Source organism: Sus scrofa, chromosome 13 (genome assembly GCF_000003025.6).
Source record: "Sus scrofa isolate TJ Tabasco breed Duroc chromosome 13, Sscrofa11.1, whole genome shotgun sequence".
Taxonomy (NCBI): Eukaryota; Metazoa; Chordata; class Mammalia; order Artiodactyla; family Suidae; genus Sus; species Sus scrofa.
Genome location: NC_010455.5, coordinates 46,991,118 through 47,010,345, shown reverse-complemented (window position 1 = coordinate 47,010,345; position 19,228 = coordinate 46,991,118). Strand labels below are relative to the sequence as shown.

The 19,228-nt window shown below is 37.2% G+C and overlaps 1 protein-coding gene across 29 annotated transcripts in view; it reads left to right on the top strand.

The window, feature by feature from the left end:
- Positions 1-19,228, top strand: part of MAGI1 (membrane associated guanylate kinase, WW and PDZ domain containing 1) — a 671,626-nt gene that overhangs the window by 557,795 nt on the left and 94,603 nt on the right. For 12 of the 29 annotated variants that reach the window (XM_021070798.1, XM_021070796.1, XM_021070794.1 and 9 more), the window contains 4 exons: positions 1,121-1,322; positions 8,323-8,405; positions 13,094-13,132; positions 18,454-18,511. In XM_021070798.1, coding sequence (XP_020926457.1) covers positions 1,121-1,322; positions 8,323-8,405; positions 13,094-13,132; positions 18,454-18,511 — 382 coding nt within the window. The remainder of the gene's footprint in view (positions 1-1,120; positions 1,323-8,322; positions 8,406-13,093; positions 13,133-18,453; positions 18,512-19,228) is intronic. The other 17 variants (XM_021070799.1, XM_021070797.1, XM_021070795.1 and 14 more) reach the window with 2 other exon arrangements.

Genomic DNA, 19,228 nt, shown 5'->3' with positions numbered 1-19,228 from the left:
GCTGAGTAGTGGTACCAGAAGAAGAGAGGACAGAGGTAGGGCAGAGAAAGACCGTAGGCAGCCTCCTCAATGGCGGTAGATTCATGGTGGATGTGGTTGTTTAATCAGCTTGTTGTGTCTTCCATCCAATTTTTTGATTACCTTTATTCTCATGTGTTATTGGGAGTGACTCATTGACGAAAGATTTGCAAACAGCTTTTTATTAACCCTCAAGTCTGCTTGAGTAAATCAAAAATGTCTGCCGGAGAATTACTGTGGGAAATAGAAAATGACTACATCCCCTGCTTATCATGTTTTAAAGCCCCATGGAGACTGACATTTAATATCGTCAGCCTCTATAAAAATTCAACCAGTATCAACAGTGCCATTTGTGGAGACTTTGATGACATCACTTCTTGATGTTTCTAGTTAACAAGAAGGCAAGGAGACTTGTATACTTACAGCTTTCAAGACCCAAGTCAAATCATCCCACCCACATGATACTGTTTCTGGGGGTAACTGTCTTGGTTTTCACAGGAACATTCTCCTCACTTTTCCAAAAGATGCTAGCAACTGACTCACTGGTATAACTATCTATATTCTCAACTTCTGTAGACTTTTTAGCTTGATTATCATCTTTCATCTTGGCCACTATCAACCAAAAATTGTCAGGTAATTTATACAAAATGGACAAGGACTGTCTCAAACTATTTCTTTGTTTTCAGCATGGACTTTCTTCTTGGCCCCCAAAGACCTCTGGGTCATGAAACCAAATGATAGCTATGGGATGAGAGTCCAGCTCATTCAGTGACTTGATGACCTTCTTAGTTAAAGGGACTTGAGAGTTTTGAGTGATGAGTATGTCTCTTCTTTGACATTTCCAGGATGGTGAGCAGTCCATCATTTAAGCATGTTTTTCTCTTTTTTTGGTAAAATAAGTTTAGTTCATCATTTTGATGTTTTCCATTAAAAGAACTTTCATCTAAATAAAACAGGGTGTAGTCATTGTCCAGTGGTTAGGAAGGATGAGGGCTTTAAAGAAGATAGATGTGCACGGTGGTGCACCCCTCCTGGGTTGGGACAATAATTGATGAAATAATTGATGAAATTTTTTTCTCTCTCTCTCCCAATGATGAAACAGCCGATTCCGGTGACCAAGAAGACCACACTCTCCAAGAAACGTCACTCCCTCCTGTGAATAGTAGCATCACCGCTGCTCCCATCACGGACCCTTCTCAGAAGTTCCCTCAATACCTACCTCTTACTGCAGAGGATAATTTAGGTCCTCTACCTGAAAACTGGGAGATGGCCTATACCGAAAATGGCGAAGTCTATTTTATAGAGTAAAGTACCATTCTTTCTACCTGAATATCTCCCTTCCTTCTCTCTTTCTAGCAGCTCTAGATATAAATTCAGTCTAAAAGAATTGGTGGTGTACCAACGGCCTCCTCTTCTACAATTGAACAGGCTTTGTACAAAAAAATAATTAGCATATCATCCTAATCATTGAATCTGAAGAGCTGGAGGAAGCATAAGATTAATAATTTCCCTAAAGAGTCAGACAACTAGGAGTTCTGTCGTGGCGAAGCAGAAGGGAATCCAACTAGGAACCATGGGGTTGCAGGTTCAATCCCTGGCCTCACTTAGTGGGTTAAGGATCCAGCGTTGCCGTGAGTTGTGGTGTAGATCACAGATGTGGCTTGGATCTGTAGTTGCTGTGACTCTGGCGTAGGCCGGTGGCTACAGCTCCGATTAGAACCCTAGCCTGGGAACCTCTATATGCCGAGGGTGCAGCTCCTAAGAGGACAAAAGACCAAAAAAAAAAAAAAAAAAATTAATTAATTAAAAAAATTTTTAAAAAGTCAGGCAACTAAATTATGGCGGATATATAAGTTATGGTATTATATATGAAGAATATGTCTAGACTCTTAGAATGGTAAATTCTTTGCTTATTTTTTTCTTAATTGGGTTGCAGTTTTCTTGAGTTTGAAGAGTTCTTCCTATATTCTGGATAAAATTCCTTTATTATATTTGTGATTTGCAAACATTTTGTCCAAGTCTGGATTTCCTTTTCATTATCTTAACTGTGTCTTTTGAAGGCCCAGAAGTTCTTAATTTTTTAGAAGTCTAATTTAGCAAAATTTCCCCCTTGTGGATTTTGCTTTTAGTGTAATAGTTAAGAAATCTTTGTCTAACTCAAAGTTAAAGTGCAGTCATTTTCTGCAATGTTTCTTTGAAAAGTTTTATTTTGTAATTTTATTTGTTTTGTTTAGGGCTGCACCTGCAGCATATGGAAGTTTCCAGGCTAGGGGTTGAATTAGAGCTGCAGCTGCTGGCCTCTGCCTCAGCCACAGCAACACAAGATCCAAACCACTTCTCCAACCTACACCACAGCTCATGACAACGCCGGATCCTTAATCCACTGAGTGAGGTCAGAGATTGAACCCACATCCTCATGGATACTTGTTGGGTTCATTACTGCTGACCACAGTGGGAACTCCAAGTTTTATAGTTTATATTTTATATTTATGTCTATGATCCATTTTAAGTTAATATTTTTACATAGTGCAAGGCATATGGAATATAGTTTGAGAATATCAAGATGTGAAAAGTCTTTCAAAATTAAACAAATATTATATATCATCAAACATTTAACAAAAGACTTAGGTCTCAGAATACCCCCTTTCAGAACTAAATTAGGAAATCCAAGATGATTGAAATGTAGCTCCTCTGTTACTTTCCAACCAAAAGGTAGAGATGATCCACACTTCTGTCTTCATATTAATGCCAAACGCTTATTGAAGACAGGGTGGAAGATGGTCTTTTCCTTGGAGTTAGCAAAGTATAGCAGTAACAGGGACTGCTATACTTTGGGACACAGCCAAAGCAGTGATGGAAAGTAAGTTTATTGCCCTACACATATATAGCAGAAAAGAGGAAAAGTCTCTAATCAACAGTCTAAGCTCCCAGCTTAACAGCCTATATAACAGAAAAGCAAATGAAAAACATGAAATAAGTGAATGGAAGGAAATAATTAAGAGCATAAATTAATGAAATCCAAAACAAACTCAGGAGAAATCATCACCAAAGGAACCAGCTGATTTTTCAAAACGAATAATAAAATTGAAGAACCTCTAGTAAGACAGAAAGAAAAAATTAAAGATTTGAATTACCAGTATTAAGATGTAAACAGGATTTCCCTGGTTGCCTACTGGTTAAGGACCTGATGTCTTCACTGCTGTGGCTCTGGTCATTGTTGTGGTGCAGGTTTGATCCCTGGCCTGGGAACTTCTGCATGCTGCATGTATATCCAAAAGAAAAAAAAAAAGATTTAAACAAAAAATTGCTGCAGACCCTGAAGACATCAAAAAAGTGATGAGAGAATGCTGCCAAAAAAGTCTGCACACATAAATTTGATAACTTAGATGAAATGGACCAAATTCTTTGAGAAGCACAAATTACCAAAACTCATCTAATATGGAGTAGATAATTTAAATAGCCCTAAAGGAGTTCCTGTTGTGGCTCAAAAGTTAGGAACTCAACACAGTTTCCATGAAGTTGCAGGTTCAGTCCCTGGCCTCCCTCAGGGGGTTAAGGATCTGGTGGTGCCCCAACTGCAGTTCAGTCACAAATGTGTCTTGCATCTGTTGCTGCCATGGCTGTGGCATCGGCTTCAGCTGCAGCTCCTATTCCAACAACCTGCCTGGGAACTTCTATAAGCTGCAGGTGCAGATGTGAGAATAGAATAAAATAGAATAGAATAGCCCTGTAACTATTAAGAAAAATGAATATGTTGTTGAAATTCTCTTGAAAAAGAAATTCTAGGCCCAGCTAGTTTCACTGGAGAACTATTCAAAGAAGATTTAAATTTCTACACAACCTTTTCCTGAAAAGAAAAGAGAAGGCACACTTCCCAACTGTGTTAAAGAAGCTAATATTACCTAGTTACCAAAATCAGACAAGGACAGCCTATGAAAAAGGAAAACTACAGAGCAATATACTCTTGAATATAGATGTAGAAACCTATAACAAAATATTAGCAAATAGTATTTAATAATACATAAAAAGAATTATGCATCATGAGCAAGTGAGAATTATTTCAGGACTACAAGACTGGTTCAGTATTAAAAAATTAATCATTGTAATCCACCATATTAATTCCCTACTAAGGAAAAAACAAAATGACATGACCATATTCATTGAAAGCAAGTGTTTGATGGAACTCACTCATTCATGATATAAGTCCTCAGAAAAATAAGAATAGAGGGGAATTATATTGACTTAATAAAGAGCATATGCAAAAAACCTCTGCTAATATTATACTCAAATGGTGAAAGAAAATACTTTCCCTGCAAGATTGAGAATAGCTCAAGGATGTTAGCTCTTACTGTATTTATTCAACACCATGCTGAGAGTTCTAGCCAGTATAATCAATAAAAGGAAATAAAAGATATGCAGATTGATTATCTATATGGAAACTTATGCGAAATGTGCAAAAAAGTCTAGAATAAGTCAGCAAGATAAAAGCAAAGCATGCAAATATCAGTTGTTTATCTGTACACTAACACTGAACAAGCAAACAATAAAATATATAATTCACATTTACTTTTTTAAAAAACACACTTAGGGGAGTTCCTGTCATGGATCAGCAGTAATGAACCCAACTAGTATCCATGAGGACGTGGAATTGCTCAGTGGGTTGATTGGGCATTACTGTGAGCTGTGGTGTAGGTTGCAGATGTGGCTCGAATCCTGCGTTGCTGTGGCTGTGGCATTGGCTGGCAGCTACAGCTCTCATTCAGTCCCTAGCCTGGGAACTTCCATATGCTCCAGGTGGAGCCCTTAAATGACAAAAAAATAAAAATAAAAGATATGTAAATGTTTTTAATTTAAAAAATTAAAAATAAAAACCCATTTATGTATAAATCTAATTAAACATGTATAGGATTTTGTAGGTTGTAAACTAATGCTGATGAAAGAAGTCAAAGAAGGTCTAAATAAGTGAAGAGACCTATTCTATTCATGGATTGAAAGACTCAGAATTGGTAAAGATGTCAGTTCTCTGCAAATGTGTATACAGATTTATTGTAAACCCTGTCTAAATCTCAGTAAGACTTTTTGTTAATATAGACAGGTTTATGCTAAAATTTATATAGAAAAGCAAAGGAACTAGAAGAGGTTAAACACTCTTAAAAAGAAGGATAAAGTCACAGTAATCAGTCTACCTGGTAACAAGAATTATTATATAGCCACAGTAATAAACTCTGTGTGGTATTTATGAAGAAATAGACACATAGATCAATGGAACCCAGAAACAGACCCACAAATATATCCAACCAATTTTCAACAAAGAATGCAAAAGCAATTCATTGCAAGAAAGATACCCTTTTCAATAAGTGTATAGCTAGAGGTAAATAAATTAACTTCAACCTAAATCTCATGCCTTAAACAAAAAAAATTAACTGAAAATAGACCATCATAGACTGTGGTGTAAAAGGTAACATAATAGAACTTTTAGGGAAAAACAAAAAATGCAAAATCTTTGGAACCTAGTGAAAGGCAAGGCATTCGTAGATAAATTTAACCTCATCAAAATGAAAAACTTCTGTTTTGCAGATGACTCTGATAAGGACATGAAAAGACACATTACAGACTGGGAGAAAATCATTGTAAACCTCATATCTAAAGATGGACTGGTATCTAGAATGTATTAAAAAACTCAAAACAAAATGAAACAAAAAGGTCAGTTAGAAAATGAAATAAAGACAAGAACAGACATTTCACTGAAGAAGATATTCAGGTGGCAAATAAGCACATGAAAAGATGTTCAACAGCATTAACCATTAGAGAAATGCAAAATAAAACCAGGAGGATATTATAGACGTGTAGCCTAATAGGATGTCTGAAATAAAAAATAGTAACAACATTAAATGATGGTGTAGTTGCAGAGAAACAATCACACGTACGCTGCTGATGGGTATGTTAAACTGTGTAGTGTTCTAGAAGACAGTTTGGCAGTTTCGTAAACAAAACATATAATTATCATATGACCCAGCAATTGCACATTTGTCTGAAGAAGTGAATACTTATTATAGTCACTCAAAAGCTTGAACATAGGTATTTATAGTAGATTTATTACAAATAGCCAAAAACTGGAAGCCACCCAGATGTTCTTCAGTGGTTAAACTATAACATATTACATACTATATCATTTCATTTATATAACACTATTGATAAGGCACAATTATAGAAATGGAGGAGTTCCCTGGTGGCCTAGTGGTTAAGGCCTATGTCTCTGCAGTGGCTTGGGTCATGGCTATAGTACGGGTTTGATCCTGGAGAACTTCTTCATGCTGTGGGTGCAGCCAAAAGAAAAAAAAAAGAAAAAAGAAAAAAAATATATATATGCAGAACAAATTCATGGTTTCAGGGGATTAAAAATTTGTCTTATAGGGAGGAATTGGAAGAGAACCAGTTGTTGCTTAAAAGGGCAACATGAGGGAACTTTGTGATGATGGGATTGTTTCATGTGTTGGCTGTATGGATATCAGTATTCTGGAAGTGATGTACTATAGTTTTGCAAGATGTTACCCTTGGTGGTTTCAGGGTAAGGATGGGGGTGTGTAGGACCTCACTGTGTGGTTCTTTTAACTGCATATGAATCTACATTTCTCTTGAAATGAAAAGGTGTTTTTTTTTTTTTTTTTTTTTTTTAAAGCCACATTATCTTCCCTCCCATCAGTGACCATTTTTATACTCTTACTGTGTATAAGTAGTGTAGACCATGGGTTCTAGTGAGAGACTCCCTGGATTTGGTTCCCAGTTCTGCGAGCATCAACAGAGTGTCCTTGGGCTCGTTTCTTCAAGTCTTTGTCCTCGGTTTTCTCATGTGGAAAATGGGGAGTGATCATTTTAATACTAATAATATTCCTCTCTCAGCGTTCTTATAAGGGTTAAATAATTTGTTACTTACATGTAAATGACAAGACAGATTATGACAGTTCTAGGTGGACAAATAGGTAATATTGGTGGAGATAGTTCTAACTATATTACCTTTCATTTGTTCTTTCTTCTTTTAACACAGTTGAGATAATGTTTGTATATATTTGCACATTCGGTTTTTCATTTAAGCCCTAATTTTTTCCCCAATAGTTAGTAAGATTTGGATCTAAAAAAAAAAAAAAAAAAACTGTGACAGTTTCTTAATGTATTTACAGCCTAAACTTCAGATGTTTAAAAAAAAAATTCTTTTTTAAAAATTTCTGTTTTCATTTCTGGTTTGCAGTTTAAACTACCAGACTTGTAGTTCTTTGCTCTTCATATTTAGTGTGCATAGAGTGGGTGGACTGGTTGCTTGAGCAGAACTTTGTCCCCGATCTGCTTCGGGTCAGTGTTCCCTGTCATTCTTTTGACATTTATTTCTAACGTGGTTGAAGGGCAGTAGTCAGGTTCCATTGAAACACCTGATGTAGGGTTGAGCTAGACCCTCCAGAAGAAAGTAGGATATGTTCAGTCTCTCCAAGCTTTTCCTTGGCCTGGGTTCTCTTTGTGATAGGTAATTTGGGGTTGCCTTCCCTCTGTCTGATGCATCATCTCAGATGCTGTGATTAAATGGTATGTCTTAACAGCTTTGAACCCCTCACATGAATTCAAGTGGTTTTATATAGTCATGAGGATTCTCTTGTAATATAATGAGGGAAGTGGCCTCCTCCTTTGTGAATTCCAGCATCCAAGATCTAAGTCATAGACTAATTTAAAATAGATTGAATTTCCTGGAGTTCCCATCATGGCTTAGTGGTAATGAACCTGACCAGTATCCATGAGGACACGGGTTTGATCCCTGGCCTCACTCAGTGGGTTAAGGATCCGGTGTAGCCATAGCTGTGGTGTAGGCTGGCAGCTGCAGCTCCGATTTGACCCCTAGCCTGAGAACTTCCATATGCCGCAAGTGTGGTCCTAAAAATGCAAAACAAAAAAAAAAAAGTAAAATAGATAGAAATTTGACAAATGTGAAGACTAAAATAAGTCTAGAAAAGAGTAGACAGTACAGACAAGGGGTGTGATTTAGAGTTCATTTTTCAAAAATATAACCGGTATTACCTTTTAAGCTTTCCATAATGGAATGGTTATGTTTTAGGTTAGGAAAAAGCCTATCAAAGTTCCTTCCTTTTCAAGCCATTTCATGATTCCAAACTGGAGCTCTCTTCTGCCCTCAGTTTGCTGCTGGAAAGTATCTTTGCTTTGTTTGTAGAGTAAATGATCAAGATTGTGTAAATCTTTTATCCTTGAGCTTTTTGCTTTTTTTTTTCTTTTCATACATATTTCTTTGTTTCTGGATTTCAGCCATAACACAAAAACAACATCTTGGTTAGACCCTCGGTGCCTGAACAAGCAGCAGAAGCCACTGGAAGAGTGTGAAGATGATGGTAAGGGCTAGAAAATTCTGGGTTTAAGTGAGCTGGGGGGCTTGTTCACATGTCACTCGGTTTTAACAGTGCGTTTTTAAAGGGTCATCCAGTGCATTGTAGTTTCAAAAGCAAGAGGGACATGGGTAAAATGGTGATAAAAGAAGAGTTTATTTTAACATGAGGGCATCCTAAATTCTCCATTAGAAGCAGAACTTCAGAACAGTCGGAACTCTTCAAATAAAGATGCCTCTTCACAAACGAGGATAAACTCTAGAAAGTTTCTAGGACTTTAGAAACCCAAGATGGCACTTATCTAATGGACCCTTATCCTATATTATGACAATCGTAGAGAAAAAAAAATACAACTTTTCTTGAACTCTGCATGTTTCATAACTCTATCATTTCCTCCAAGTTTTGATCTAAAGAATGCATATCTTGCCTTGTTTGGGAATCTTTGTGTGATATGGAATCTATCCTAAATATCAGAAAGCATCTTCTTCCACAAAAGAGACTGAGGTGTTACCCTTAGCCCCACTTTCCTTGTTATTATTATTTTTTTAAATCAACTAGCTGTAAGAGTTAGTTTTGTTTGTTTGTTTGTTTTCCCTTTTTAAGTTTATCTCAAGGCTTTGGGATTTGTAATTACTTTTGTGAAAGGAAAAAAAAAATTGAGACAGAACAAATGTGTTCCCTTTCAGTCTTTCCTAAGTTCTACCAAAATTGCTTTTTGACATGGACAAATTAAAAGGGAAATGATTTGCTTTGCTGCTCATTATTCATTTCTGGCATTTGAATTAGTAGTATAATTATTGAATGCACATTTTACTGTAAGATAGTGAAATTTTATTAATTTATCCTAAGGGGCAGAATTGCTGTCTTTATAAACTTGAGGTTTGTTTGAAAATGTAATCTGCTAAAGTACGATCTTGTCAAAACCTTATAGTCCAAGATCCTGCTGTTACATGTGGATTGCAGATTACATGAAATGAATGAATCTATGTTCATGGTTACCTGAGTGCCTTCAAAGGGAAGTACAAATCTTTCTGACTAAGGAGGTATAACCCAGAGGATCCTTTTATTGTGGTTATTTTATTTTGATTCTTTAGTCCTGAAGAAGGCATGGCCCAGGCGTGGCCAGCTGCATTATGTTGCAAGCTTAAGGAATAGTGGACTATCCTGATTATTCCCGTATTCTGTTTAATATATAATACATAGGTGACCAGTTCTCAAAGATCAGAACATAAAATGCATCCAGCCATAAAACTTCTTGGAACAAAATCTAGTCTTTATTTAATGCCTGATGATTTTGAAGCCATTGAATGTGCTTTTATTACCATCAGATCTTCAGTGTCAGTAGCCATTATAATTATACTGGGAATGTATGAAAATGCCTGTTAATAGAATTTTATAGATAACAGAGGATTTCAATGGCTTTTACTTAGAAAAATGGAGTAAAAGTATTCAGTCAAATGACTGAATGTTTTTGTTAACAATGGCAGTAATTTTTAATTCTTAGAATTCATGTCACTGGTGTTAATGTTAATCCTTTTGTAACGAGTATGTATTCATACCAAGTGCAGTTAGTAATTATCCCGTCACCGATAGAATTCAAACATTCTGTTTCTAGTAGAAACTATACGTATGTCTGTGTACTTGTATACAAGCATAAATATATAACCTGATTATATCACAATGGCAGGTATCAGTTTTCCTACCTGCATTTTCTCTTGCCAGTCACCACAAAGCTGCCTCGTGTTGTTTATATCACGACACAAAGAAGAGTCACGCTGTTGGGCACAATATTGTTCTTGTCTTTCTTTCTACTCTCTGTAGGTCATATGCATATAGAATATAACAGTACATAGCATTATACTTACCAGAAAAAATTTTATATTTTCTTTTTCCTATCTCAAAAAAATCATTAACTAGTTTGGAATACTGATCTTCAGGGTTGAGTGCCCATTGTCATTTCTTTGTTTTAATAGTTCAAGTAGAAGCCTTCTCCCTAGCCTTTGAGCTCCAGGCTAATGCATTTATCTTTAATAACGTCATTTGTCTCAAAGAGACTTTAAAACTCATTCTTTTTTTTTTTTTTTTTTTTTTTTTTTTTGGCTTTTTTGTCTTTTCTAGAGCCGCACCCGCAGCACATAGAGGTTCCCAGGCTAGGGGTCCAATCAGAGCTGTAGCCACCAGCCTACACCAGAGCCACAGCAATACAGGATCCAAGCCGTGTCTGTGACCTACACCACAGCTTACGGCAACGCCGGATCCTTAACCCACTGAGCGAGGCCAGGGATTGAACCCGCAACTTCATGGTTCCTAGTCAGATTCATTAACCACTGAGCCATGACGGGAACTCCCTAAACTCATTCTGATTAAAACCCAACTAATGATCTTTCAGGCCACTCCCCACCCCACCCCTGACAAAATCGGGCCTTCTCTAAGTGTTCCCTGTCTCGGGTGAGAGTAAATTCATGCCTACTTAAGTGTCCCCCTAGACCTTTTACTGTCCTTAACAGCCACTTCTAACCCATGTACATCCAGCTGAGATCACGTCTCCTCCCAGATGTCTCTGGAATCCATTTTTTGTTTTCTTGATCATCTCTACCATCCTAACCATGCTCATCTTCCACCCAGCCTCTTCCCACTCTCCTTTATGCAGTGTATCCAGAGCAGTCTTTCAAAATGTGGTGTTGTAAATGCCAAGTCTGTAGCTTGTCTCTTCAAGCTCTCTGTGCTTCATTCTCTGAGCTTGTTTGCCTCTCGTTCCATCCCTCACTCTATCTTTCCTCCCCCCTAGTCCTCATTGAGTTTCTGCTCCATGACAGTTAGATAATCTCCCTTCTTAGAGTACCCTTACTCTCCACAAATGGTTATTGAATGCCTTCTCTATGTCAAGTGCATTCTAGGAATTGCAGATGGATCATTGAACACAATAAACAAAAAGCCCTGCTCTTGGAGAGCTTAATTTCTAGTCACTTTCCACTCTTAAGTCTTTCCATTAAATTTTGCATATTCTTCACAGTTCAGCTCTGGGACTCTTCCCTTGACCTTGCCCCCAGGTGTAATGAGGTCACTCTATTATTTATCATAACTCTAGAGAACTTATCACAGTTTTAATTTAATTTTTATTGATGTGAGCTTTAGCCTTGTCTTCTTTTCCAGAAGGATGTGGCTGACTGCTCTTTTCCATGTCTCTGTCGTCTTGCATAATGGCTGGCACATAGTAGGTCTAATTAAAGGACTTTTGAGGAAATGAGTGAGTGCCCTAAAGATATTGTTAAATCAGTTCAAAGAGGAATTTTCATGAGATATTTTATGTAAATTGGATTCCCTTCTTAGGAAACAATACTAATATCAAACCTTATTGTTGGCCATTGGATAGTTTTTAAATCAAGAGTTTACAAGGTGTGTAGGGCCATGTTGGTTACTGAAGTCAGTAATCAATCCATTTGTTCTTTCTTTCATCCTTTTGAGAAATAATTGTTACCTATCATGTATCAAAAACCGCACTGGGCACTGAGCAGAGTGTAGTAGTGAAAATAGGGTTGATCCTTGCGGAACTTGCAGTGGAGGGGACGGTCACCACTATATAGCTGAAGTGATTGTATATGAAATGATTTTTTGTGTGATGTCCTGTGTTCTAGTCTCAGTTATAATAATATAATAAGTATAATAAAACATAGTAAAATGTTTTATTGGCAGCAAGATGTGGTCAAGAATGGAAAAGATCTTATTTTGCTCGCTGAAATCACTGAGAACAGGAGTTCCCGCTGTGGCTCAGTGGGTAGATTCTTAACTAGTCAGATTCTTAGACTAGTATCCATGACGATGTGGGTTAGATCCCTGGCCTCACTCAGTGGATTAAGGATCTGGCATGCCACAAGCTGTGGTGTAGGTTGCAAATCCTGCTCAGATCTGGTATTGCTGTGGTTGTGGTGTAGGCTGGCAGCTGCAGCACCGATCCGACTCCTAGCCTGGATCTATATGCCACAGGTGCAGCCCTAAAAAGACAAAGAAAAAAAAAAAAAGAAATTATGAGAACACTTTCATTCTAGTATTTCTGAGCTGTTTGACTTAGAAGTCTTAGACAGAGTAAACACTGCCTCGCAATATCCCTTACAGGGCAGCCTTCAAGCCTCACTTCTTCGATGTCCATCATTGTGACATAGTGCCTTTTTCCAACTCCTTTAGAAAGTCGTTGAAGTGTAGCTCACCTTAGAATCTGCATCCTCAACTTGACCCCACCTTCTGGTGTTAAGGCAGCAGTATTACTTATTAGTTAAATCATGTTTTGTGAGTATAATTGCCTCACTGATTACAGGATTCTTGAAGGATTAAAAGGACTAATATTGAAAGGTCCAACAGCTTTGTTGGAAATCAGGCCTGTAACAAGTGATTTCCCACATAAGAACATTGAAACCGCAAAGGTGTTTGTCATCTTTTACAACCAATCAAACCCTATTTTGACATGCAAGGAAGTGAGCCATTTAATAATGGTGCCAATATCAGCTCTTACTTTTTGTGATTTACACTGAGGTCTCAGGTTGACTATCCAAGCCAATGAAATAAGCCACAATGCAGGTAAGGATGCAAGAAAGTGATGTGATTGCTGCTGTTTTTCTTGGCGGGTGTTTCTTTCTTGGTGATGGTGTCTGAATTTTTCTTTCTCTCTTTTCTGTCTCATTCCTGTTATTCCTTTGGAGAAGAAGGGATCCATACCGAGGAGCTGGACAGTGAACTAGGTAAACCCTCCCAGCCTGCATGACTTGCCCTGGATGCTTTCTCTCCAGTGTATTGCTAATCTCTTGGTTTCTTTAGTTTGCATGTCTCCAATTATGCTATTCATTCCAGCTTATCCACGGAAGATCAGTCGTCCAACACATGTGTCTGACTGCAGACATCAGGCAGAGTTGTAATAAACTCTGTCTAAAAAAAAAAAAAAAAAAAAAACGTTGGAGGGAATTGAGACTGGAATGAGAGTTAGCAAATTGATGCTAGATACTCTGGTAAATTGAGGATTAAGAGAAAACTGAGGGAATAGATGCCATCTCCCTTGAACTCTCCTATAATCTACCGCAGTCTCATTTCTTTATTTTTTGGGGGTGGGTGGCCTTCTGCATGGAGAATAGTGAAAAGCAAAGCAAACAAACAAAAATCTACCAGACTCATTGAAAGATCTTAGTGGGAGTACGAGCAGTACAATTCCACTGATTAACTCAATGGTTGCTAAGTGTTAGTATTATATTGTTATTCAGTCATAGACTACATGTTGACTTGTAACTGTAGTGAATGGCTTGAAAACCAGATGCTGCTGGCTTTATGTGTCATTTTCCTTAGACTGTGTATAACAATGTAAATCAAGTTTTGACTACTCCTAGCTCTTACAGTTTAAGAGTAATTTACATTAGCAGATAATGCCAAACTCTTTTATCTTTGCTGTTGGACTATATTGAATTATGTTCCCTGCTAAGTTAAATGTTTTATGTTCGGCTTTGAACAATATTAAAATTAGTTTTCATTCCATCTGATGCATCTATGGAAGATGAGAAAGCCTTAAGTTTCAGCCAAATTGCACATGAAATTTTGGCAGATTGAAAATTGATGATAGTATATTTTTATTTTTAAAATAGACAATGATTTAACATCAATAGAAATGGAACTGTCATGAGATTATTGAATCAGACTAGCATTTTTGAGATTGCCTTAAGAACTGAAAATATAAATATTTAACACAGATTATTGTTTTTATTTGATTTGATTTATCTTTATAGATAAAGATAATCAATCATGGTTGACTAGAGTTAGGATGTAATAGAATTTGGTTCTATTTTTTTTTTCTTTAATGTTTGGAACATATCCGCTTGTAACTGGTAGATATGCCAGTGGTGGTCGATAACTATTGAAAGATCTATTTTTAAAGATATTTAATAAGTTGTCCTTGTGGTCTTGTGGTAGGAATGACTTGAGATTCAGACTGTGTAATAGAACAATTTGTAACTAATTTTGTTTAAAAAAAAAAATCAATCCAATGATATTAGATAATGTCATTGAAAAAGACAGACCTGGGTTTTGCAGATGGAAAACAAGTGACTTGGTCCTTTGTAAAACCCATTTAAACCACTCAGGCCACCTGACTGATGTGTGTGAATGACCACAACTGTGTGTGGACAGCTGGTGAAATAACACTATTGTGCATGGACACACAACCTTATTTGTGTCAGTGGAAGCTTGAAATTTTTAGAAAAGAATCAACTCTTCTCTTTTTTTCTCATATAACCGTAACAAGTGTGGAAACTTTCCTATCGCTGTTAAAGACTCTACAAAGTATGTTCTTCTGGCTGCACGGTGTCCCTTCTCATGCCACAATTGTGGGAGATGGTTTGATGAAGTGGGAGCTATCTCCAGGGTTAGGGCAAGTTGCCTAGCTTCATATCAGGGCTCCCCCACTTACTGGCTCTGTGACCTTGGGCAAGTCAATCATCTTCTTTTAGCTTCTCAAGTTCCTTATCTGTAAGGAGGGCCTGAAAGAGGAGTTACTGTGGGGCTTGAGAGGAGACTTACTGAGAATGTGTCTTAATATGTCTCCCAGCACATATTTTTGCCACTTTTCTTCTTTATGAACTAATTCTCTCTTGTTAATCTTTTCAGTACTTCCTTAGGTAGTCTTTGCCTTTACCATGGGACAGACAAGGAACATGTATTCTATAGAAATGGCCCAAATGTATCCTTGTAGGTAGAGATAGGACTCTTGATTTTTGACTGTATATGTCCTCTGTGTCAGGAGTGGTTCGTGTACACACACATACACACACACACGCACACATACACATTTTTCACTGCATTCACTCCAGATTCTTTTGACAAGCTCACTGCCCATTTTCTTAATAAGAGGATCCTAATTTCAAACAATAGCAACTGTCAGGTGTTCAGTGAACAGTACGCTTCCAGATGTGACAAGGAAATCCTCTCTATAATCAGCCTCTGTGAGGCGGGGGCGGTGGACTGGGGTGTCGGACCAGATCATTTGATTACAGAGTTGTCATTTCCGAACTCTGTTGTTTGGGCTGGGTCAGTAGCTCCATTATGCACTTTTGTTTTGCAGAATTTATCACATCTTCTGCAGTTACCTCCCTGAAATCAAAAAGTACCTGAAGAACCTTCTTTTTGAAACGACAGGGTATTCATGGGCTGCAACTAGTTAGGAGAAACAGACACTAGGAAATGAGGTCCCCCTCGCAACCAAAACTGAGTCGTATTTTGGAAGTTCATCTCTGATTATGAACGTGACTTTCAATCTCTGTGCTAACCAAACTTGTGAAAAAAGAACTTGGAGCATTTGTCCCATCCATGTTGCTTCCATGGTATCAATTAGTACAGCGTGAGATTTTTAGTGGCAGGAACAGCAAACAAACAGGACATATAGATCTGTCCTATGTCTTTTGGACTCTCCTAGATCAGTTGCCATTAGTTGAGCCTAGGTGCAAGGTGCTATGTAAAAGCTTTTACAAACATCCTTATTTAGGTAAACTCAGGAGAAAGATGTGGTTTCAAGGTGGTAAGAAACGAGCCCAATGCCAGACTAATAGAGAGGTAGAGCTGAGGTTCACATCAAGATCTGGACAACCCCATGGAGGTCCTAGTCAGCTGAAATCTCAGTGACAGCTGGTGCCGACCGGTCTGATGTCTGACAGTTGTTAGACATTTAGACATGGACAGGTGTTCAGAGTGTTAAAAACAATTTTGATGTCATCATTTCCTGAGTTTCAGTATTTTCAGCCATTTTCAACTTTTTAGAACCAAATGGCAAATTGGAAGACAAACATTTTCCTTTTTTAAAATCAATGACCCATTTCTATTTTAGGCTTTAGGAGACTAATTCCTATTATTAAGTTAATCACCACATTGGAAGTGAGAAATCTATCTTTTCAATTTTAAATGAGTTTTAGCGTGAAAAAACTGGAACATTTCTGGAGTTTGCTAATCTGTCTCAGAAGATGTGTTGACATTTACAAATGTCCAGAAATACCAGTGGACCGGCCTTATGTCTCAACTCTGGAACGTAAGTTGTTAAGTAGGTGATAGGGCAAAGTCATAGATGGCTTCTTTTCTTGTACCATCTGTGGGGCTCCATCAAAGCCCTTACAGTACTGTGTTTGAATTGTCTGCCGAGTTGGTTGTAATTATCTTTGTGTCTCTGGTGCCCAGCGCCCCCTCAGGCCCAGTGCACCCTCAGGCAAGCAGTAACAGTCAGTAAATGTTGGACAAATGAATAAAGGAGTGAAGAGAATCCTTAATTTTTTTTCCTGTTTTATCAAAGAAAATCAGGTCATATATTAGGGTTGCAGATTTTGAAAAGAGGTCTGGTCCATTAAACATGATGTGGTCCCCTCAACACCTACCTATGCCTGGGCACCAATTTGCATTTTTCTAATCTTCGATTTTCCAACTCTTTGGAAATATTTTCCTGGTTCATTTTCATTTAAATGGTAATTTCCAGCTTTGTAAGGGAAAACCATTTCCCAGGCATTTGATTTGCATCCGTCCGCAAGACTCTGCGTGTATAAATGCCAAGTTGTATCAACATCTGCCCATTGGACCTGCCTTGCATTTTAGTAGCTTATGCCTCCTGGAACGCAAAGACTTCTTTAAAACCTGCTAAGTGTTTTTTTGGGGGAGAGTTTTTTTTTTTTTTTTAATTGGAAGAAAGGGGGGGGAACCTGTTTCTTTGTTTGTAAATAAATAACATGTGGAGCAAAAACCATGAAATTAATGTTTTTTTGATGTGCAGCCAAATCTGAGCAAAATGTAGACTTTGAATAATTAGCCTGTGTGTGTGTGTGTGTGTGTGTGTGTGCATGTGTGCACACACGTTTATGTACGTGGTTCCATTTCAGCAGGGAATTATTTGTGGCTTAGGGAAGCCCTATGGCCTGATGAAGTAAGTGGTTACTGTTTTCAAAGAGTGACCACAGGATTCACTGAATTTTTTTAAAAATCCGATTTTTCAAAAGAAGTGATATTTCAAGTGTTTATAATCCATTCAAGTCAGTTTTAATAGCTACTTTTAGGAATAATAATTCACTTTGGAGTACACTGTTATCCAAGCTTGCCCTAACTACCTGTATATTAGGGTGGCTTTGAAATTAAGTGGGGAATTGCTGCTCTGCCTGAAGAGTTATTTAATGACACAAAGCCCAATATTGTTACTTCTCTCACCAAATTATCTGGTGCAATGGGCTTTTTCACAATAGATTCTTGTTATGACAGAACTCATCATTACCCAGTTAATAAAGTTGCGCTCTTTGATAAGAAACCTTATGAAGTAAAGTTCCATAGAGCACAGTCGAGTGTTCAGAAAGGCACTTATATCCCCCAATGGAATTTTACCACCACATTTAAAGGAATAAATTCTACCCCCTCTTAGGTAATAAGTTCTTGGAAAGCAAGGTCTGTATTTCTGCTTTCAGAGGCACAGTCCTGGCAAAGATGGTCCTGTCCAGGTATAGCAGTTGAGTGATAGCTGTTTACAGTTCAAAAATCCTTTCTCCATGTAGGCATTTTTACTCACTTGGTAACATTTTAATTAGGTACAAGGAGAAAATAAGATGAAAATTATAACTGTTCCAGGGAGAGCAAAAACAGCAGTATTGTATTGAAAATGGAAAGAAACATTTATTTTCATCCATTTTTGCTTTTGTGGTAAGGTAGTCTAGCAATAAAATGAGAACACTACAAATGTTTAAGATAGGGATTAGTTGAATTTTGTTCAAGGCAAAATTTAACTATTTCCATTACATTATAATTTAATTGTTGATTTTGCTTGTGCAAAATATCAGTAAAGAATTGCTCTTCATGCTCTTCTTCAAAACCTTGTAAGAATTGTTCTTCACTGGTAAATAAAATAAAAATAATGCTTGGTCTTTTTTTTTGGTCAGGATACACAGTTTTAATTGGATGTAAGGCATTATTTTTATGAGTTATTCTCTTTTGGCCTAACCCTTGCAAAGCCCTAAACTCTTCAAAAACATGCTCTTTTTACTCTAAATGTTCTTTTATTTTTCAGAACTGCCTGCTGGTTGGGAAAAGATTGAAGACCCTGTCTATGGTATCTACTATGTAGAGTAAGTGCCTATTAAAACACCCTTTAGTTTGCACCCTTCTCTAATTATGTACATTTATGCTAAACAGAGTTTACCCTCACGAGGTATAAACAGACTAATAATAATATTAATTTTATAATGAAAATATATTTATAATTTAATGAATGAGAAAATATTCAGCAAATCTGATGATGATAAATTAGCTTATAAAATTCATGAGGGCAGGCTTCAGGTCTTCTATTTTTACCACTGTATTACTGAAGCCCAACATAGACCTGGCATATGGCACGGACTTAATAAGTATTAGTTGAATGAATGAGAAGAGCAAGGATTCAATATATCTATTGAGTGTGGGTTGCTTATCTTCAGGAAGAGAATCTTGTTTTCCCTGTTTTTTTGCCCTATCCAGGTCCGAACTTCTCAGTAATTACATATTTATTCATTCAGACTTTCTTTAAAGGGTCTTATTTGTCACTCAGACAAATCTAAATAATGTATGAAATGCTGCCACAATTAAGAAGGACGTTGAGAGCAAGCCTAAGTGGCAAAACCTTGTAAGCCTCTTTTTACCTCTGCAATATACAATGGCTCCCATTTTTCATTTTTACAAGTCTCAAAACCTACATCACCATATACCTTATTCTAGCCATAGGCACGTCGTTTGTCTTTTTATCACAACCGTATGTTGGTAGGATACTCACAGAAAATAAAAGAAACCTAAATGAGTAAACATTGAAA